The sequence below is a fragment of the Papio anubis genome, chromosome 11 (assembly GCF_008728515.1).
Source record: "Papio anubis isolate 15944 chromosome 11, Panubis1.0, whole genome shotgun sequence".
Classification (NCBI taxonomy): Eukaryota; Metazoa; Chordata; class Mammalia; order Primates; family Cercopithecidae; genus Papio; species Papio anubis.
The window spans coordinates 42392334-42416113 of NC_044986.1; the positions used below are offsets into that span (position 1 = coordinate 42392334).

The window sequence follows — 23780 nt, forward strand, 5'->3', positions numbered from 1 at the left end:
ACACCAGCGTGTGTCAAGATCTCTGGAACACAGCTAAAAGCAGTGTTTAGAGAGGGAAATTTATAGCACTAAATGCCCACAGGGGAAAGTGGGGAAAGATCTGAATCGACATCCTAACATGACAATTAAAAAGAACTAGAAGCAAGAAACAGAAGCAAATTCAAAAGCTAGCAGAGATGAGAAATAACCAAGGTCAGAGCAAAACTGAAGGAGATGGAGACACGAAAAACCCTTCCAAAAAAAAAAACCAGTGAATCCACGAGCTGGTTTTTTGAGAAGGTTAACAAACTAGATAGACCACTAACCAGACTGATGAAGAAGAAAAGAGAGAAGAATCAAACAGACACAATAAAAAATGATAAAGAGGATATCACCACTGATCCCACAGAAATACAGACTACCATCAGAAAATAGTTTAAACACCTCTACACAAATAAACTAGAAAATCTAGAAGAAATGGATAAGTTCCTGGACACATACACACTCCCAAGACTAAACCAGGAAGAAGTTGAATCTCTGAATAGACCAATAATAAGTTCTGAAATTGAGGCAGTAATTAATAGCCTACCAACCAAAAAAAAGCCAGGACCAGACAGAGTCACAGGTGAATTCTACCAGAGGTACAAAGAGGAGCTGTTACCATTCCTTCTGAAACTATTCTAAACAATAGAAAGAGAGGAACTCCTCCCTAACTCATTTTATGAGGCCAGTATCATTTGCTGCTATGCAACTTCAGCAATGTCGCAGGATACAAAATCAATGTGCAAAAATCACAAGCATTCCTATACACCAAAAATAGAGCCAAATCATGAGTGATCTCCCATTCACAATTGCTACAAAGAGAATAAAATACCTAGCAATACAACTTACAAAAGATGTGAAGGACCTCTTTAAGGAGAACTACAAATCACTGCTCAAGAAAAGAAGACAGCACACAAAGGGAAAAACATTCCATGCTCATGGATAGGAAGAATCAATATCATGAAAATGGCCATACTGCCCAAAGTAATTTATAGATTCAATGCTATCCCCATCATGCTACCATTGACTTTCTTCACAGAATTAGAAAAAACTACTTTACATTTCATATGGAACCAAAAGAGAGCCCATATAGCCAAGACAATCCTAAACAAAAAGAACAAAGCTGGAGGCATCATGCTACCTGACTTCAAACTATACTACAAGGTTACAGTAACCAAAACAATATGATACTGGTATCAAAACAGATATATAGACCAATAGAACAGAACAGAGGCCTCAGAAATAATGCCACACATCTACAATAATCTGATCTTTGACAAACCTGAGAAAAACAAGCAATGGGGAAAGGATTCCCTATTTAATAAATGGTGCTGGGAAAACTGGCTAGCCATATGCAGAAAACTGAAACACGGACTCCTTCCTTACATCTCATACAAAAATTAACTCTAGATGAATTAAAGACTTAAACATAAAACCTAATACCATAAAAACCCTAGAAGAAAACCTAGACTATTAATACCATTCAGGACATAGGCATGGGCAAAGACTTCATGACTAAAACACCAAAAGCAACGGCAACAAAAGCCAAAATTGACAAATGGCATCTAATTAAACTAAAGAGTTCCTGCACAGCAAAAGAAACTATCATCAGAGTGAAGAGGCAACCTACAGAATGAGAGAAAATGTTTGCAATCTATCCATCTGACAAAGGACTAATATCCAGAATCTACAAGGAAGTTAAACAAATTTACAAGAAAAATCAACCCGCCCCATCAAAAAGTAGGTAAAGGGTATGAACAGACACTTCTCAAAAGAAGACATTTATGCAGCCAACAAACATATGAAAAAAAGTGCATTATCACTGGTCATTAGAGAAATGCAAATCAAAACCACAATGAGATACCATCTCATGCCAGTTAGAAAGGCGATCAGTAAAAGGTCAGGAAACAACAGACGCTGGAGAGGATGTGAAGAAATAGGAACACTTCTACACTGTTGGTGGGAGTGTAAATTAGTTCAACCATTGTGGAAGACGGTGTGGCGATTCCTCAAGGATCTAGAACCAGAAATACCATTTAACCCAACAATCCCATTACTGGGTATATGCCCAAAGGATGATAAATATTTCTACAATAAAGACACATGCACACGTATGTTTATTACAGCATTGTTCGCAATAGCAAAGACTGGGAACCAACCCAAACCAACCCAAATGCCCACCAATGATGGACTGGATAAAGAAAATATGGCACATATGCACCATGGAATACTATGCAGCCATAAAGAAGGATGAGTTCATGTCCTTTGCAGGGACACAGATGAAGCTGGAAACCATCATTCTCAGCAAACTAACACAGGAATAGAAAAGAAAACACTGCATGTTCTCACTCATAAGTGGGAGTTGAACAATGAGAACACATGGACACAGGAAGGGGAACATCACACCCCAGGACCTGTCAGTGAGTGGGGGACTAGGGAAGGGATAGCATTAGGAGAAATACGTAAAGTAGATGACGGGTTGATGGGTGCAGGAAACCACCAAGGCACGTGTATAACTATGTAACAAACCTGCACGTTCTGCACATGTATCCCAGAACTTAAAGAAAAAAAAAAAAAGAAAGAAGATGGCTTAAGTCAGTTGTTCCTAAGGTTTCAAAAAAGAACTTCAAGGTCTACCTCGGGGGAACGGTGCTGAATGAATAGTTTTACTCACAGCAACTCTGCTTAATATAATTATGCTCTAATAAATTGTATTTTTTTAGAAGTGTTTTGTCACAATCAAAAACAAGAACAAAAATAAGTTTAAAAACCACTAGAGTTTATATCATTTCTTAGATCACTTTCATCTCTACAACTATTCAAGAACAAAATGAAAAAGACTCATAAACCTACCAAAAAGTTTCAAAATTCTCTAACAGTGTGACCTAGATAATGGCCTGTAACAGAGAAATTCAGGAAGTATGGAAACTTACAATGTATATGTCATGTATTATAAAAAACTGATTTTTAATTATGAATTTCTGCCTTATAACATGGTATAAGAAAATATCTGAAAAAAACAACAACAAAAAACAAAACAACCAAAAAAAAAGAACAACCATCCAACCAAACTTGTCTTCTTTTTCTGGATCTACATTATGTCTATAAATTATTTTATACTGCCCCCAACAAAAGATGGAGTCTAATTCTCCCCCCTTTGAATATGAGCCAGCCTTAATGACTCCTTGCTAATCAACAAAAGTGGCAGAAGTGGAGCTGCATGAGTAGGTTATTAAAAGGCAATAACATTTGTGCTTGGCTCTCTCTTTTGAGATGTTTGTCCTTGGAATCCGTCACCATGCTGTGAGGATGCCAAGAGCCACCTGAAAAGGCCATATGTAGGTGTTTCATCTAAGGTCCAAGCCTACAACCAGCATCAATCATCAGGCATGGAAGTGACCAAGCCTTCAGGTGATTCCAGCTCTCAGTATTCAAGCCGCCTCAACTAATGCTCAGGAGAACCAAGATGAGGTGTCCCCTCTGATCCCCATGCAAATTACGTATTTGTAAATAAAATAAACATTGCTGGTATTTTAAGCCACTAAATTTTAGGGAGGTTTATTATTATATACGCAATAGATACTGGAACATGTATAAACAGAAATCATGTAATCTCTCAGAATCTCATACTCCTTATCTGTTAAAGAAACAAATGGAGGTTTTTTGGGTTAAGATGGCAGACTGAGCACATTTTAAGTCCTCCCAAAATTCCATTTAACTACAGTAAAAGGTTCTGTTGTTGTTTTAAAGATATAAATCTATAAGGACAAACAGAACAGGTGAAATGGCCGTAGCCTCAAAGGTAAAAAACTAGGAAGCAGAGATGTCAGTGAAAATTGGTTTAGTATCCCTGAGACAGCTAAATACAAGCCCCAATAAGGAAATCACAAAGTAACGATTTACACTGCAGAATTCTTAAAGGGCACAGAATCAGGAACTGGGAATATAAGGGGGAAGGCAAAAATAAGAACTATGGTAAAAACTGAATAAAAAGTTAGCTCCCTAGATCTCATCCTTGCCACTACATGACTATCCCTCCTCCATCCCTACTCACGCAGAAGTCTGGAAACTCCTATTATTTGGAGAGAGTAAAACAGACGTGCTTTGGACTAGGGAATGCCAGACACAGATGAGGTTATAAAAACTATACCAAGACACAGTAGCAGTAAACAACTAATTGCTTAATACTAAGTGACTGACCAGTCAAAAGAGACTCCCAATCTCCTTCTCCCCGCAAACGGAATACTTACCCTGCCCTTCCCTCAGACAGAAGACACTTTCATGGGGAATCTGATTAGGCTAAGAAGAAATAACTAAAGATACGGACATCAGGGTTCCTCAATCAACAGGCCACCCAAATAGCCTCATAATAAAGCTTATGGTCAACAAATCTTATTTATGCCTCACCTTCCAATCATCCATCTTGGTTCCCTCATTAACCATGAGCAGAAAATCAAAGACTACCAAACTTCTAATGACAGCCTCCAATATGGAGGACAGAGACCAAAACAAAGAGACAAAAGCAACATGGAGGAATCAGAAACCATGCAGGGAGAAGAAAAAAAAATTTTAAACCTATTAAGCTTTCTCAGAGGAATAAAAGATAGTACAACCATGAAATAAAAGGGTACTATAAAAAAGAAAGATTCAGTGGGGAAAAATTCTTCACAATTAAAGGCATAATAGAAGTAAGATACTCAGTAGAAGAGTTTTGAGAAAATTTCCTAAATCATAAAGCAAAAGAGAAGAGAAATACAAGTAAAAAAGAAAATTAAGAGTCCAGAAAGTCTGGCTTTTGAATAACAGGAGATCCAGAAAGAAAGGATAGAAAAAACAGAGGATCATCATCAACAAAATAATTCAACAAAATAATTCAAGAAACTTTTCTGGGATTTAAGGACATGAAGCTGCTAGACCGAGTATACAGCACAAGGGATGAATACAAACCCACACCAAGGCACAACGCTGTGCAATTTCAAAACTTCCAAGACAAGAGATGGCTCGACAAGCTTCCAGAGAGACAGAGACAGAGGTAGACAGACCTCTAATTCAAAGGAACAGGAATCACGGTGGTCTGAGGTGGGAGCTGCACTCCATACAGACTGAAACTGAGTGGCCTGAAATTTAACAATGTTGATACTTGTCATCACCAAGACCCTGACTGCCTTTGTACTCTTTTTAAACTGAAGACAGAATGTACAGGTGAGCCTACTTCTTATTCCTGGCTTGCCAGGGTGGGGGGGTCAAGAAGTCCCTGTTCTCCTCTTCTTTCTCTGCTGACTCAGCTAATGACACTCAGGTTACCTCACAGATTGAAGCTACAGTGCTTTTGACAGTTGGAGGAGTCTTTCTGACAGACATCTAATAGTCTCAACTGCAGCTCTGCCACACGTCCCAAGAGGTGTCCTTTGTTCCTGAGGACTCATTCATACAGAGGGAACTATAAAAAAGGGAACAATAGTCAACCTCTGGACAGAAGGGTGGGGCAATGTGATTGGGTTGGGTTCCCTGGGGCTTTTATAGTGCCAGTACTGCTCTTGAGTGCTGAGTTCTTGGGTTTTAATTTCATTATTAAATGTTGATTATAGTCTTCTGCATGTATAACACATTTTGGATTTTTAAAATGTGTGCCATCAGTTGCTAAGAGTAATGTTCCTGCCCCATGATAATACCTTCCTCCACAACTAAACTGCTCATCTATATACATTGTCATAACATGTACTGAACTTCCTAAGATACAGAATTAAATACTTTTTAAATGCTTTCATCCATATCTTTACAACTTCCTCAGGTAGCTTCTTTATTATCCAGTTTTACAGATGAGAAAATAAGCACAGAGAGGTTAAATAAATTTTCTAGGATTGTACAGTTTGTATGTTACAGAGCCAGAATTCAAACCCAGCCTGAGAAGCTACAAAACTCATGTTATTCCCACTATTGAATGATGCCAAACCTTATACTATGTATATGTATAAAAACAAATAATAAAATGGAAAACTAAATTAACATGGGTGTAGGAGCCATTAAACTATAAGATGTCCAAAAAAAAAAAAAAAAGAAGAAGAACAACAACAAAAATTCAGCAAGCATCAAGCAAAATCAATATAGTGGAAAATTAACCATTTAAATAATAAAACTTAGGTGTAAAATGACACTTTATAACTCACCATGCCCAATTTCCTCATTCTATAAATGTTTTGACACAATAAAAAACAAGAGGGCAAAGTTATCTGTTTAAGATCACATTGGCAGTTATAGGTAGTAGTTGAGCCAAAGACTCGGTTCTTAACTGACAATGTGTGAGTATCAGCCAGGTAATAATAAATGAGATACAAGTTGAAGGATCCCTGTATTAGTTTAGTACTTTGGTGCTGCTTATGACTACTTCAGTAGTGGCAGGCAGCTGAAACAAGGAAAGACCAGAATGGATTAGTCATAACAAGTGGTTTTTACACTATTGTCTATAGGATGACTTTCTGAACATTTGGCAAAAAATAAAATTGAAGGTGGGAGAGAGAAAGGAAGAAAGACAGGAAAAAAAAGTCTGACTCACAGGACTTTAGCCATCAGAGCCAAATAAGGCAAATACATTCATTAGATTTTAGAGATGTGCTTTTTACTAAGTTCAATCATGTGTGTTTGTCAAACTGTGATAAAAGCAAGGGTGAAATGTTCTTTTATGAGCCTAGTTATAAAAATATTCGAAAGTCCCCTCTCTATAAAGTTATCTTTAGTGAAATAGATGTCTTAATTTGGACATAAATTACACAATTTATTACAGCCTTGAGATCGGTTTAACATTCCAACAGGGTAAACATGCCAGAAACCCAGAAAAAGTGCCTCCCATTCATTACCTCATTCAGTAAATTATTAACTAAGTATAGACTACGTGTACCATGAATGCTAGGTCCTGGAAACAAACAGATGGATTCAAACTCAAGGAGACTGTACATGCATTTACTCCTGGACCCAACAACCCCACTTCTAGAAATATCCTATAGATATACCTGCAGATGAACAAAGCAACATATGTACAGAGTCATTCATTATGGTATTATCTGCAATAACAAAATAATGGACACAAATCACTTATTTTAATAGGGATCTGAGTAAATAAATCCAGTTTACTTACTCTAATACAATGTACATCCAATACAATGGAATATATTTGTAAAAAATAATAAAGAAATTTTCTATGTACTGATACAGAAAGATATCTAGAATACATGAACTGGACAAAAAGCAAGGTTCTGGACAATGCATACATAGTTACCCACCAAAGGTGGAAAATGATATATAAATAAATATAAATATTTATTTATATTTGTTTGCATTTGCCTGAAAAACCACAGGAAAGAATACAAGAGACAACAGAAAAGAGAGTGAAAGTGAGATGTCTGAAACATATTTATTTTTATAGTTTTGATTTTTGAAACACAGAGATGTGTTACCTATTCAATAAAAAGTTATCTTTAATATAAAAAAGAAAAAATTACTCTTCCCATAGGAAGAGTTAAGAAAAGTCAAATCCAAGTTACCCACTCTGACCTAGGGAAAGATCTTAGAGATTTAGTCTAAAACCAGTTCATTCTTTAAGGAAACCTGTAGACAGAGTTATTTGGAACTTGAAAATACCTCTTCTAAGGTAGGAATCCTTATGTGGCAAGTCCTTTGCTTTCCGCAAATAACAAGCCCTGTGCTAGGTTTCTTCTAACACTTGCCCTTCAAGTTGCTCTTAGAGAAAATGTGAAACTCTGGGGTACTTGACCTGTGAAGATCACAGGACTCAAACACAGATCCAATTGCAATTTCAGCTGAAGACCACTTGTTCTTCCCTGGCTACTTCAGAGTGACAAAGATCATAGTATGCTTTTCTCCAGGGTGTGTAAAAACTACAGAATTCATTAGGTCATATCAAGGTTCCACTAAACTCATGAAATCGGCTGAGCTGGCTATGAGCTTGCTCTCAAGGTAAATGCCAGAGTTCATAGCTACTCTTTTCTGAACTACCCAGACTGGAAAGACATTTTTTAAAGTTTGGGGAAGAATTGCTTCATTTCTTTTAAAGATATTCTGTGCTACTTAAAAATGTTTCAATTAAGTGTGAAAGGGGCATCATAACTTTAGAAAGGAAGACACAAGAGAGTAAGGGATGATGTAGTGCTAACTTTCTCTTCTCTATCACTTATCATCCAGGTTGTTTCTCTGAAGAGATATCATCACTAGCAGCTGTTACAGTAGGTGAAACTCCTACACTTCTCACGTATTTCTAAAAGGACAGCCAATTTGACAGGCATACCTAGTCATGTGATCCACAGGGAGGAAAGGCATTCCTCAGCTGTTAGGTGAACCCACGCTGGGTTTTTGCAGTTTCCCTAATACCAGTTGATCAGACAGGGAAACAAGCTGTTAGAGAAACCCAGCATAGGTCCTGCTACCAGAGAAGAGGGAGGAAAATTATAATAACTGCCAAAAATGAGGCATCTTTGAAAAAACAATCTTATTGGAAAGTAAGAGAAGCTTCCCAAAACATCAAGGAACTATAAACATGCTTACATTTGGAAGATGTAGTCTAACTTTCTATTCACTGAAAGAATTACTTCTGCAGTGCCCCTAACAAATAAACTCCATGTCACAACTGAATTCAGGTGGCATCCAGATAGAACAGCTAGGAAAATTCAGTACCAGGAGTTCTAATAAGATAGAGGAAGTCTGCTAAAAGATCTGCTCATCTAGAGTCAGAGTCATTTATGCAGATACCCCAAGTTCAAGTTGGGGGTAAGTCCAGATTCCACAAGACAGGCGCAGATGAGAGGGAAGCAGACATTAATGGAAGCTCAAATAAGCGGACCATATTAAGAGTCAATATGGCCACTCAAAAACTTGTAGGCATATGAGTTGGCAAACTGACTTCAGAGATCAAGACATTAGTATAGAAGGAATGGAGTAGATGGAAATCAGAGTGTGAACTCAAAGGTGCCTCCTTAGGGCAATATTGGCGTGATGGAGGGGTGTGTGTGTGTGTGTGTGTGTGTGTGTATGCAAATAAATAAAAGAAAGAAGTTATTAAAAGCAAATGTTCAAAAATGAGGCAATATAAATACTAACCTATAAGAATGTAGAACAGGTCTAGCACTGGCTTAGACTGTCAAACAGAAAATCTCTGTGCAAGAATAATTTATACCACATGCAGCTTATGGACACGGGTAATTTACCAGAAAATATGTCTTTAAATATTTCTAGGTTTGTTTTGCTTGGTTAGGGTGTGAGGGGCATTTAAGCCTTTGAAGGTTTGTTTTGTCTTGTTACAAGGTGAGGGGAACTTAGAAGTATTTAAGTAATGTACATTTACTGTGATAAAACAATATAGAGTTACATAAAAAACATTAATAATATACACACAATTCTACCTCCCTGAGGAACCCATTAACAGATTGGTGAGCACCCTTCTACGCTCAAAGTACAAAAGGTTTCCCTGCACTTGAAAACGTTGGATTCATATTCTACCTATAATGATGTAACTTACTTTTTTCATTTTACAATGTATTGTGGGCATTTCTCCTAGTCACTTTACATACATATCATATTTTTCTTAATAGAAGCATAATATTTGCAGTACAGATTAACATAATTTAGCTAACTAATACAGATTGCTTCAAATATCACTACTATAAATAATGTACATTTTTTCCATTTATCTTTTTACCTATGTTACATCTTTATAATATCTATAAGCTTTTCCATTCAAACTACCTTTTAGTCTTTAGATAACAGTTTTACAGCTTTCTCCAAATAGATTTACACATTTCCTTTTAGGTTTATTGCTAAGTATTTCATATATTTTCCATAAAGTCTTCTTATTGATTACTGCTCAAATATGGGATATCCATTAAATATTTGTATATATACATTTATATAATATAGAAAATATATATGTACATTATTTTATTTATGATGTAGCCACCTCTCTAATCAAAGTTGCTTATTATTCATGAGTTTTGTATTTCATTCTCTTACTCTAGGTAACATTCACCTAAAAATAAAGATTTTGCTGCTCCTGGTAAATACATATACAGCTTCTTTTTGTTGTATTAACTAGACCTATCAGAACAATGCTGAGTAATTAACATCTACTTTTTAAATAATTTAATGATATATGTTTAGCCAAAATATATTTAAAAATTATTTACCATTCTTGATGTTAGGGAAAACAAGATGTGCAGGTGAACTTCTGTTTTCAGCGGCTTCTTTCTTCGGGCTAATAGCTGAAATAAAACTGCTGAAAGTGGAAATTTGGCCTTTGGCTCCTCTGTCCAAACCCTAAAAACAGAAAGGTTAACATTGCAGTATACTTCCTACTACCTATAAATTATTTTATTGCAAAAATCACAAACATTTATAAGAGATTTTAATTTGATGACGAGTAGTCAATAGATAAAAACGTATATGAATTTGACTTACCTTTTCTAGGACTTAACTGTCTCATATATAAAACAGCCTTATTATCTATCCACTTACAAACTGAGAAGTTTGGAAATGGGAATAACAACAGTACCTATCTTATAGAGTTATTGTAAGATTTAACAGAGATAATGCATATAATTAGCGTTGGTTCTTGCACATTGCACACCCTCCATTAATGTTAACTACTATTTTAAGTATGCATTTAAATAATACTAATTTTGTGATCTCTATAAATATTATTTTTAATAAATAGCATGCATGTAATACCTTACAGGCTGATTCACTGAAGGCTATCCTCTCATTTGATGTAACTTTATAAGTTCAGGTAAAAAGATAACCCTTTAGAATTATTTTTTTTCTAAGCACTGTGATTGGGTATACCAGGATTTTTTTTTTAGAAGTAGTGCTAAGCACTTTGGGATCCTTAGGCACAGGTAACAGCAATCTTCTAAAACATGGAATCTATTCATTAACACATCTTTCACAAAATAACAACCCTTTAAAATTCATAGTTCATATTTAATTAATCAGTACTTTGTAATTATATAAAAAATCTTTACACATACTTTGAAGCGCAAGATTAAGCTATAGAGCTGCCTCAGGGCTTATTCTCAGCTCTCTGAGATGTTTTTATGCTATGTTCCAATTTCCAGATGCTTAAGAAAATACAGTAGCTAACTTCTTTAACATCTACTTTTTAATTCCGAAGGTAACGTCTTCACTTTCACAGTAGAGGAAGAGTTTCTTTTTCATCTCCTCCTTCTTAATTTACCAGACTGATTGCCATTTACCTTTTCAGAATTCACTCATATAATATAGCAGAAGCATTTATGCTCACTAAATTCCCCATTATCTTACAGTTAGGTAGAGCCATCTGATTCATTCTAATACGCCACAAGTGGAAATGACACCTGTCATTTCTGAGTCCGAAAGTACCAATGCATTTAAGACTGGGGCAAAACTCTAGCTTTTCTCTATTTTCCTCAACTGGCAACCATCCAGGCTGAGTTGAGATGCTAGAGCATCTGTTAGCTTGGGTTCTTGAGTGACTATGTGAAACAGCCAATCCTGACCAATGTTAGACCATACCATTAGCAATAATAAACCTTAACAGTTTTCAAACACTGAAACTTGGGGCTAATTTGTAACTGCAGAATAGCCTATCACAACTTGTTTCTGAAGCTTTTTCCAGTGTTCACCATTTCTATAAAACCAATCATTCTTATTTGTTCTTGTAATTTATTTACATTGTTCCACTAAAATTATAATCATTCTAATATTGGCCCTTCACGCTGGACTAGAAGTTCATCACAGAGCTTGTCATACAGTGAATCTTGTGCATAGGTGCTATACTTTAAATTTACTTTTTAAAGAAAATATAAAGGAGCCCAAAGAGAATAAATTTCAGATACTATACACATAGAATTAAAAAGTCTCTGGAATTAAGAGACTTTTAGAAATTAGCTAACTCCTTTATTTCACAGAAAAGGAAAGTGGAACTGTCTGAGACTCACCTAAAGTGACCTAACAAGCAACAGTGATGTAATGGACACTAAATGGGAACCTGAAGGACGCTTTCATGAGTAAAGGAAAAACACATATGCATTTTTTTGGTGTGACATTTTTGGCTGTTCATAGATTTTATTGTAATTTGTTTTTGCTTGGTCCGTGATTCTTCGCTAGATTTCAGCTCAGTAATGTCTGGGTTAGTATTTCTGTGTTAGGAAACAAGTCATTTGTTGAGTACTTGTTATATACCTACTACTATACTAGCCACTTTAATACATTATAACATTCCTATATGTATTTACACCCCATTTTATAGATGGGGAAATTGAATTTCCATGCCCATGTTCACAGAGCTGATAAATGGGAAGCCAGGATTCAAATTCCAGTTCGAATGACCATGAAATCTGTATTCTTAACACTTACATTACAGTCTCTCACTATAGCAGCTGTCACTAATTAAGGGCTTAGCATGTGACAGTAGGTGTGTTGAACACATCAGCCTATTTTCACAACAACCCTTTGTGGTTGATGTAATCTCTACTTTTATAGATGTATGTTGAGTTAAATTTAATCTCTTTAGGAGCAATTCACGTAACCAGAGAATATTACATAAGCAGAACAACTAAGTGTACTTTAGGGAAACTTCTGATGTCCTAAGCCATCTGGGAAAGACTTTAACATTTTCTTTTCTTTTCTTCCCCCTTCCTTCACCTCTTCTTAATAAAAGAAGTCTCAAAGAATATTGCTTAGTTCACTTGTGGGATCTCCAAATAATAAAAACTAAGAATTCAATTAACAGTTATTCAACAACTATCAGTTCTAATGTCTACTGGATTTATAGAGTCTCAAAGATAAGAGAAAAAATTGAAAAGAGAGGTAAGACAGTGATACACAGTATCTTTCTATAAAATAGTCAGTAAATTATGTAATTTGCATAATATTGGTAAATTAAAGCAATTTGTTCAAGTACACAAAACTAGTGTGTTGATTAGGAAAATGAAATCTAAACAGGTTACATATTTGAAAAAGTAAATCATTCCTTATTATATATATTAGGATGCTTAAATAAGAATTTTATTAACAACTGGGGCTAAGTTTGCTTATTTGTATATTTTGTTCTCTCAGAAAATCTTAATAATAGGAGGAACAAATGCCAAATTGGACACACGAATTTGACAGTTATAAGAAAGTAACCAATTTGTAAAAGAAGGTTAGTCATGCTTGTATAATAAATGGTCCCTCCTTTGTTAACTTTGCTGTAAATATCTACAATAATTTAACATATAGAGGGCATTTTTTTCACTGACAACTGTCATGAATGTTATCTAAGACTAAGCAACAGTAGGATTTAGGGAGCAGTGTAGTTGGAATATAGAATCAGAAAGGGAGAAAAGTCCAGCAAGATATGACTGGGAAGGTAGGTAGTGGCCATGTTATGAGGCCTTCAGGCTACAGAGTATAGATTCTATCCTGCACAGAGATAGAGAAAAATCATTGAGCACTTCTAAGCAAGAAATGACAAGATCATATCTGTATTTTAGAAAAAAATCACTATGGTAGCAGTCTAGGGAATAGAATAAAGGGTAGAAATACTGGAAGCTAAACCAGGCCTACTGGAAGAAATGAAATTTGAATGGAGATAGTAATAATAGGGAATGAAGAGGAATGACAGCCTGGGCCAGAAATGACCAAATTGTTAACAGCTATTTCAAGTGTAAGTCTGAAGCATAATGAGAATGAACAAACCCTACCATAAATTATAAAGTAAATGAAATAAACATTGTAAAAAGGTTTCTTCAAATTTCAGAAGAATAGGCATATTTTGACACCTCACTGTATAGAAGAAAGCATCTTTGAAGAAAATTCTAGACAGGGTTATATCAACATGATTTGTGAGTAACTGCAAAAGGAACCAATGCTCACTAGGCAAAAGTATGCTTTGCATGACAAAATAATGAATTTTTATAACAGGGTTATTGTAATATAGCAACAGAAAACCTGTAACAAGCTTGTCCAACCCACAGCCCCCAGGGTGCATGCAGCCCAACACAAATTCGTAAACTTTCTTAAAACATTATAAATTTTTGTGTGTGATTTTTTTTTTTTTTTTTTTTAGCTCATCAGCCATTGTTTGTGTTAGTGTATTTTATGTGTGACACAAGACAATTCTTCCAATGTGACCCAGGGAAGCCAAAAGATTGGACACACCTGACAATATAAGGACAGAACTGTGGGAAATATTGGGATGTATGTTATGAGCTGGAAAAGGAGATTAAGAATGAATGACCAAAGAGATAAGAAATCAAGAAGAAAGTGATGTGTTAAAAATAACGGAGGATAAAGTTTCAAGAAAAGAAAAAAAAAGGTCAATAATCTTAAATAATGAAGAGTGGTTAGGTCTAAAATGTGCCTAACTGAAATGGGGCAACTATGAAATCTTGAGGACAGCTGAGACAACAGATTTAGGGTAATGGTGGTGGCAGGGACTATACCAAATAAACTGACAAATGAATGGGAAGTTAGAAAATGAAAGCAATGAGCAAGGATGACTCAGAAGCTTTACTGAAGGGGAAAAAAGCCTGAGGGGGTTAGAATGCAAAGGTTGAGGGAAGATCTACTATGTGCATTACCATGGTTGCCATCTAATGTTCCCTTCTATTTAAATTGCCCCACTCGTGGTCCCCATAGCATTGCTGTTATTCTTTGTGCAGGAATGGCTGTGGACTAGAGCAGAGGTAGGCACTCAACTAAGAGGTAGCCCATCTGCAATTAGGGTAGCCACGTATTAGCTGGCTTGGCATGATGGACACTGATGCTTCCTAGTAAGTCAACCAGAGGTCTTTCGAGATTTTAGACAGAGCAATATAGAAAAGACTGACCAGCTAAAAGAGAATAGCAGAGGGACAAAAAACAGCCAGTCTCTGTTCCTGTTTGTTTTCTGCTTCCAATCTATGTGCCTCATTTCAATAAATTCTCTTTTGCCAAAAGGAGGCTGATTTTCTTTCTCTCTCTCCTCTCTCTCTCCCTCCCCCCCTCCCTCCCTCTCTCTCTCTCTCTCTCTCTCTCTTTCTTTCTTTTCTTTTGAGATGTAGTTTCACTCTGTTGCCCAGTCTGGAGTGCAGAGACACAATCTCGGCTCACTGCAACCTCCGCCTCCTAGGTTCCAGTGATTCCCCTGCCACAGCCTCCTGAGCAGCCGGGATTATAGGCGCACACCACCATGCCCGGCTAATTTTTTTTTTTTTTTTGTATTTTCAGTAGAGATGGGGTTTCACCATGTTGGTCCGGCTGGTCTTGAACTCCTGACCTCATGATCTGCCTGCCTCAGCCTCCCAAAGTGCTGGGATTACAAGTGTGAGCCACTGAGCCCAGCCTGATTTTCTTTTTTTTGTAATCATAAAAGCTTAAACAACATAATAAAAATTCCTTGGTCTAATAAGTCTCTTGTTCGTAAAATAATTGTGCTCTTGACACGTTATACTTGAGATGACATGAAATTAATCATAGATACTTTCACACATTGATAGAATAATAAAAGTAAATCCTCAAAACACCAGTTGCCCCACATCAGCTTATACAAAAGAAATCTTACAACCTAACACTTCCATGAGAAAAAAAAGGGCATCATTTTGTGCAATGGCAAAATAATTAATATTAGAGAATCAAATCAAGAAGTTATTGGGTATTAATACAACATCAAACTCCAGACTAAATTAAATGTTAAAGAACATTACTTTACAAACCTTCTGAAATTTGGACCACAGCTATTACATGTGGCTTCGTGAGTTTTGTAAATGTTATCTATGAGTCCTACAGAAGAACACTAAAGATGATGGCCTGGAATGTGGCCAGCCTACAGTGGGCTGGGGGTGTTGAGGAATAGATAGTAGCAGGATACTCAACCAGCTGTTCCAGATTGAAGATAAGTACAAATAGAGAACACAGGGAAAAACACTAAGAATTCTTTGAGGGAAAAAAATACTCAAAATATTTCAACCTGGCATAATAAATAATAGACCTGATTCTCTAGGCAGAGGCTGACCATACATTTATTAAACTAGAATTCAGTAAACGTTGCAAACAGCAGAAAAATGTAGTAATTACAAGAACTAATCAAAAATCTTATTTCACAAGTACCTAATGTGGGCTTCAATGGTCTTTTTGATGATATAATCACATAGATTATATGTAAGATTATAACATAATCTTAAGATATTTAAACGGACAAATACTTAAAGAGTACCTGTTCTGCTATTAACATATAGTTAAATATTTTCAACCTTATTTTAAATTTTATTTGAATACATGAGTTCCTACTTTCAACCTCTACTGAGGAAGAGACTGAATCTTAAATTTCCAATTTCTTCATCATATTTTTCTACCAATGCTAGTAAGAATAACCATGGTTTTCCATGATCACTTCTGAATTGACTAACAAGTGCTACTATATTTAAAATTCTGGTAAAATTTACTTTGATCATCCTCTATACTCCAAAAGTTGCCTTAGAAGATCAACATTTTTCTTCCCATTCTAACCCAAACTTTGAAAAAAGGAGTAAGTGCTGGCTGTTCCATCATGAAATGCTTTAAAAGCCATATCTCACTATCTTAGTTTCTGAATTAAAATATTTTAAATTGAACGTCTATGTCTATAAAATTCACCCTTTAGTCTCAATGAGTTCAGGAATCTGTGATGCATATAAAAACTACTTTTTCAAAAGAATGAGTACCTTCCTGAGATACTGAACAAAGGTTATGATGACCAAAAAACTGATAAATAAATGCATATTTATAGGTTTCAAGTTAAAATAGAAAACATTTAAGATACCCTGTTTTACCAGTTTTTAATAAACTGACCTAAACTACCAATCAGAGCCATCCTGGAGCCAATGATATAATTTAGAGTCTACAAAGAGACTATTTTAGGCCCTGATCCTGGGTAAAGATATTTTGTTTCTCTTTTTGTATGCTTTTTCACAGTTCCCTATTAGGATGGTAGGTTATAAAACCATGAAATGCTAACTTTGTTCTACCATCCTTCTACTAAGATATGAAAACTCAGCTACTTTCAAGGTGGAAGTTCCCTACCAACCAAAAAAGCACCAGCCCAAGTGGAATTGGTTTAAGTGATATAAATCATATCTTTAAATGGAGACTAGGAAATAAGGATGTGGATTCTGAAACAAAATTTTGTCACACACATACACACAAATCAACGCAATTGATCATATAGATGACTGAAAATTAGCCCTACAAACGTTAGTCCTGAAGCTCAGAAATTTCAGTTCATTTATCATTAGGAAGGCAAGGTGGCATCAGAGATTTTATTCATTTATTTTATAATATAAGAAAATATTAAAAATACATGAATACATTATGCTTAAACAGTAAAATATTACTTTTTAAATGCGCAATTTGATCCAGTCAAAATTCCTCAACCAATTAAGAGTCTGGTTCTTTTTTTAACAAAAACATCTAGAACAAAACCAAGTTACTTTGAAATATATTAAGCAGACTCAAATTTCAGACCGATTTTTCAATTCAGCTGAATTGGTAAAATCTCAATAACTTCTATTTTCAAAAGGCACATTCATTTAATTATTCATTTCAAAAAAATGTTTTCTGATGGCTCACTAGAATGTCACACAGATATCCTCCAAGTTACAGATATCAACTTAAAAACAAGTAGTTATTCATATAGCTCATCAGTATAACACTTTACCACTCAAGAAGGGATTCTTCAGTCAGAGTTAACTATAAAACTATTAAAAAAAAAAAAAAAAAGAAAAAATAGGGAAATCAAACAGGGCCTCACGCTTGATATAGAAGGCTGTGAAGGAAAGTACCAAATCCACAGGACAGGAGTAGAGTAGAAAGGGCTGGCTGGCTTACAAACAGCTTTTCAGCTACAGATGTTGCTTTGTAAACACAATCATGTATTGCTTAACAATGGGGATATTTCCTGAGAAATGCTTCATTAGGCAACTTTGTAGGTGTGCAAACATCACAGCGTATACTTATACAAATCTAGATAGTACAGCTCACTACACACCTAGATTATATGATATAGTCTATTGCTCATAGGATACAAACACCTATAGAGCATGTTACCATGCTGAATACCGTAGACAACTGTAACACTAAGTATGCATCTAAACATATTTAAACAGAAAAGGCATTAGACCACCTTCAGATTATGTGATCTGTCATTGACTGGGACATTGTTATATGACACATGACTTTAATAATCTCATCTAACACTGAGTGCTTACTTTGTACAAGGTGTTTTTCTAAATGTTTTATGTGTATTAATTTAGACTTCATTTCTACCTTATGAAGTAGGTTCAATTATTATTTTCCCCATTTTATAGATGGAGAGTTACAAACAGCAAAGCAGAATCATACTTGACTTTTTTGGAGGTTCTCTGGCTCAGAATTTATAATAACCGCTTTTCTCCAATTGTTAAATATAGTTATAAATTATTTGTGTCCTAATGGGTTATTCATGAAGGGGAAAATAAGCAAACACTACATTATGATTTTGTAGTTAAAAAAAAAGTTGACAAAGAGACTTTACAACCCACTCAAACTTAAGACATGGTGGGTATGTATTTATACAGTCATAGCCCTCCCTTTTTATGTATTAAGTCTCTTGGACTATTTTGCTTCAATCAGATTGATTTTACATATAATTTAATGATCTATTCATACCATAAACAAGCAATTAGATATCCTAGAACATATCTTTTCCATGATTGTTCTATCTCCAGTAACAAAAATTTGAACAAATTTGTTACTGGGCGACAAGTTCTTTTTCAAACTAGAATTAATGCCATAGGTGCAGCTTCTTTGTACCACATGGCCCCTATTACCTATGACCACAGATACAGAGTGTTCAGAATTGGGCAAAGAATAGGAATCAGAAACATCTCCATTACAAAGCAACCACTGTCCCTGACTAGCCATTTTACTCCTCAGCAAGGTACACATAACCTGACTCTCAGATTCCTTTTCTGTGAAGTGGGAAAATATCTTCCTCACGGGGTTGTTGTGATTGCTTTTGGTTGCATTATTTAACTAAATAAAAGAATACAAGGCAAATGCTTCGCACAGAGTAGGCACTCAATAAGTAGCTATTATTGTTATACACACTTATTTTGTATATTTGTAATATCTGTAGTTTCTTCAATTACTTAAAACATCATCACCATAGCATTCATTCTTTCCCATCTCACCTCTTGTTTAGAGCATAATGAACAAAGGGCACAACATTTTCCATACAAGATTGTTCCAAATACCTAGCTGGGTATATTATTGTTAAGTACACATACGTACATACATACACACACACACACACACACACACACACACTCTCTCTCTCTCTCTTTCTCTCTCTAATTTGGAATGCTATTGACCTCATCTGGAAACCTCAGAGTCCTTTTCCTTTATTAATGCTTCTTCCCTTTCATTTCTGCTGTCTAGTTAGGTTCCACATGGTGTGTATGCTCTCATCCCTTACACTCTGTCCTGTGGCCACCACCTTAGTGGATGCACTCATTGCTTCAGGCATGAGCTACAAAGCTCTTTTCTTCACTTTCTTCCTCCTCCAGTTTAACTATACACTACCACTGATTTCATTATGTTGTTCCTCTATTTCAGAAATTCCAATAGCTTCCCACTAACCACAGGGGGAAAAAAAAAAAAAAACTGTCTATGCTTCTCTGCCTAGTGATCTGGCTCCAGCCCCCATGCAATCTTTCTTACCTCCCACAAGTTCCCAGCATGCTTCCACTGGGCTTACTTTATTACTCACTAATTTTTCCTTTTAAGCCTTGCTCATGTTGTTTTCGTCACTGGATTACTTTGCCCACTTTCTTCTGCCTATCCAAATCCTATCATTTTTCAATGGCCAGCCAGATTAAATAATTACCTTTACTTCAAGGCCTTTCTTCATAGTTCTGCATACAGTGATCTCCTTTCTCTAATCTCCAATAGTACAAATTGTTTCTATGGCTCATTGTGGCTTTTACATATTGCTTTGCTTTTCATGTGTTAACCCTGCATACCCCGAGGCAGAGACCACTTTTTAAAACCTTGTCTTTTTGCATTTTCTGTAGCACCTAGTACAAAACTAAACATAAAAGATGTCCAATAACTGGCAGTTACATTTTGTCCCAGGGACTCCATCAACCCCATCCCCATTTATACACACCTGATAAGCAAACTTCTCATTCTTGTTACTAAACTCCATCAAATCCTCTCCACACATATTATGCTCACCCTCAAGCTCTTCCTCTTGTCTTCTATTACAGGCTAACATCCCTTTAAAATTCTCAACTAATTTCCTCCCATTTCTCTTCACCACCCTGACCTAAGTCAAATCTAGCTCTTTCTTGAACCCACTGTACTGGTACCCTATCCAGAGGGTTCTACCCCATGTAGAACCTCTCTCTTCCGTTCACCTGATTAGGCGCAGAAGTAAAAAGTCAAATTTGTCCTCACTGACACCGTTATTTCTGCCCCACCTTTGAGCATTTTCTTCTTTCTCATTCACCACTTTTTTAAACATCTGCAATACATCAATAACTAATTTATAATATTCCACTCCAATCCATCAACCTCAGTAAATTTAATATTCATATTATCAGCCCTTCATATTCATACACTACTTCAAATTCTTTATTTTGCTTGGCTCCATGGACTTGCATCACCTCTCCACAGCAGCAAGGCCAAGACCCAAACACTGAAAGTCTCTGAGGGCTCTATCTTGAGCCTCTTGTGCATCTCCAACTGGAACCACTTTCACTGCCATTTCTTTCAATTCCCCACCATGCCTGATTTCTGCTGTCTCTCGTTCACTTAATCCATACCTGTCACAAGTTCATTTCAAATGCTGCTCCACAAACTAAGTAGATTTGGGAGATGGTAATTTAAAAATACAGTTTCCTACACCTCGCCCATGGAGCTTTTAATTCGGTATATAGAGTGTCAAGTTTCAATCTTGGTATACCCGGGGAATTAAATTAAAAAAAAGATGCCTGAGCAACATCACCAGAAATTCTGATTTAACAAGCCTGCATTTGGGTCTGGATAATGATGGCTTTAAAAGTTCCTCAGTTAATTCTACTGTGCATCTAAGGTTGAAAACCGGTGCTCTAGGGTGAGATGTAGGAATGAGGACTTTAACATGCTACCAAGGTAACTCTGCAGTCAGTCAGGCTTGAAACCACTGTGTTAGGCACCTCCTCACTAGCTGGAATGGACTTCCTTCATGCTTAGATGGTCTTAGGATAAAACACTTCAGGGCTGTCCTTTCCAGCATTCTTTCTCCCACCCCGTACCTGTCTGTAAACATACACGATACAGCCTAACTCTTCAACTTTAATTAGGGTCACTGTAAACTGACCTTCTATTTATTTATAATATTTATATTATTTTATTCATATATATTCATTTACAAATGTGACACAATGGTTTTCTGAAAAAGCCACTATTGTAGGGTCACAAATTGAGTCACAGACACAACTAGACAGGTAGAACCATTAGGCTGGGGCAAAAAGGAAGAATAACTGGAATGTCTCAAAGAAAAAGTTATTGATGACAATTAGGTTCATAAGCAAACCTCTAGGAGCTCTGTTTAATCTACAGGAGGCTGAAAAACAACTCAAGAGGCCATAAGCTGTATTTCCCTGCCCACCTACCTCACACACCAATATCTCCTTCCCCTCCCCACACATACCACGGCCTTTCTAGCCGCTGTGAAAGTCAATCACCACCCCAGTTCTCCTGGATTTCTTATCCTTTGGATGGACTAAGGACCAAGCATAGATTTTCTACATTTAAGCTTTTCACTGCTATAGCTCTGAATTCTAGCTTTGAAGTCTCTCTTTGACAAACACACACACACACATTCTGCCACAGATCCTGTCATGAATTCTGTTAAAAAAAACCTGTCATAAAAAATCAATGGTACTGACTCTGAAAGACTTTATAAGGCACGAACAAGGCTGAGGCAGGAGAATGGCTTGAACACGAGAGGCGGAGACTGCACTGAGCCGAGATCGCGCCACTGCACTCCAGCCTGACGACAGAGCAAGACTCCGTCTCAACAAAACAAAACAAAACAAAAAAACCCCTCAAGTTTATTCATATTTATCCTTATCCTCTTCTATTCCAACTTTTATCTTTTCAAAGTTTAATTCAAGATTTTTTTTCTTGAATATATTCTTCTCTTTGTCTAGTAGTACAAGTCCATAATCCTCTATTTACAATTTCAAAGTCCTATAAATTCTTGAAACTGAAATGTTTTTGCAACTCATTCGGTGCCAAAAACATGCATCTGATCTGAACTGACATGACGCTTTTTTCCCTTTAGCATGAACACATACATTTCACTGCAGTTATTAATATGCTTGATTAGAGAGAACTGGCTAGGACCTTACTGTGGGTATTAATATATGATATATGTACCTAATTACCTTTCTAAAATCTGAAAAACTTGAAATCCCAAAGCAGACTGTAGACTTGTATCGACACTTGCAAATTTTTATTCCAAAACGGCAATTTTTCAGTTACACTGAGATAAATAGGTTTTTGGGAGAGCGTTTGCTTGAGGACTTAAACCCACTCATTTAACTGTTTCTATAAGTACATACATTCACTGTTTTAAACAACCAACATATAAAGGAACTGCTGTAATTCTGTGAGTTGAAGACTTCCTATACAAAATCTGAAAACCTAGGGTACCAGCAGCAGGAACCAGATCTCCAAGCTGCTGGGTGACAAATTCCTTCAAAGCATTTCCCAGGGTAATCCCTAACCCCAGCTCCAATCTACCAATCAATTGTAACTACTCTTTTAAATGTGTATCATTACTGTTCACAATTTGCTGCATCGATTTAAAGAGCTTGTTTTAACAATTTCCAGTTATCAGGGCCCTCAGACATTTTTGAAAAACCTACCGAATCCAAAAATTATTCTTAACACCAATACAGTACTTAACGAAGAGTGAGCTATTTTAGTAAGTTCTTAGTCATTTAAGAGGGAGGTTTTAAGAAATGAATTGCAAGTAGGAAAAAATAAAATGTATAATGTTCACTAAACTTTTACTATTTTGTCACACACAGCTGCTTGACAAGTCATGATCTTTAAATATATCAAAGTAAACTTTCAAAAAGTACTTAAATATTATGTCAAAATTAAAAATTGCAAAAGCCGAGTTTTTTTTTTCTTTAATTGTGCTTCGAATTAACCAGTCACAACCACCAGTAAAAATAGGGAAAGAGGGGGAGGGGGCTGTCCCATGACATCATCTGGCAATATGTAGTTTGAAGCCTGAGAGCGCTCTCCAAATAACCCTTACGAAGATACAGCTGGGAAATCATCCCTGTTAAGCTTAGATAACTTGGGTTTAAACAAAAGGTTCAAAAAGCCTCCCCCCACCTGAGTCACATGTCTGTACCATATGAAAAATAAAACCATTACTGATGCATCTACCTCCCACTACCCTGACAGCAACGGAAAGGTCACAATTAAGTGGAAACTCGCCGCACAGCCTGTTTAATCTGAAGGGGGAAGGGAAAGAAACGCGAAGAAAAGGACAAAAATCTGCGCGCCTCCAAGGCAGGCAGGCACCTCCGTGGAAAACCCACTCCCGCCTGCTGACACCTATGCTCATCCAACAGATCATGCCGACTCAAGATGCAGGTAATTCTCTTAGATAAAGTGGGAGCCCAAGCCCCAGAAAATAACGCAAACATCCAGCGGAACCGACCACCCCCAACATT

General features: G+C 36.3%; 1 protein-coding gene across 4 annotated transcripts in view; it reads right to left on the minus strand.

Moving 5' to 3' along the window:
• HECTD2 (HECT domain E3 ubiquitin protein ligase 2) overlaps positions 1–23780 on the minus strand; it is a 92041-nt gene that overhangs the window by 66678 nt on the left and 1583 nt on the right. For all 4 annotated transcript variants that reach the window (XM_021943470.2, XM_009214958.3, XM_017963105.3 and 1 more), the window contains exon 2: positions 10212–10341. Coding sequence is in view for 2 of the 4 variants with exons in the window: in XM_017963105.3 (XP_017818594.1) it covers positions 10212–10341 (130 nt within the window). In the remaining 2 variants the exon portion in view is untranslated. The remainder of the gene's footprint in view (positions 1–10211; positions 10342–23780) is intronic.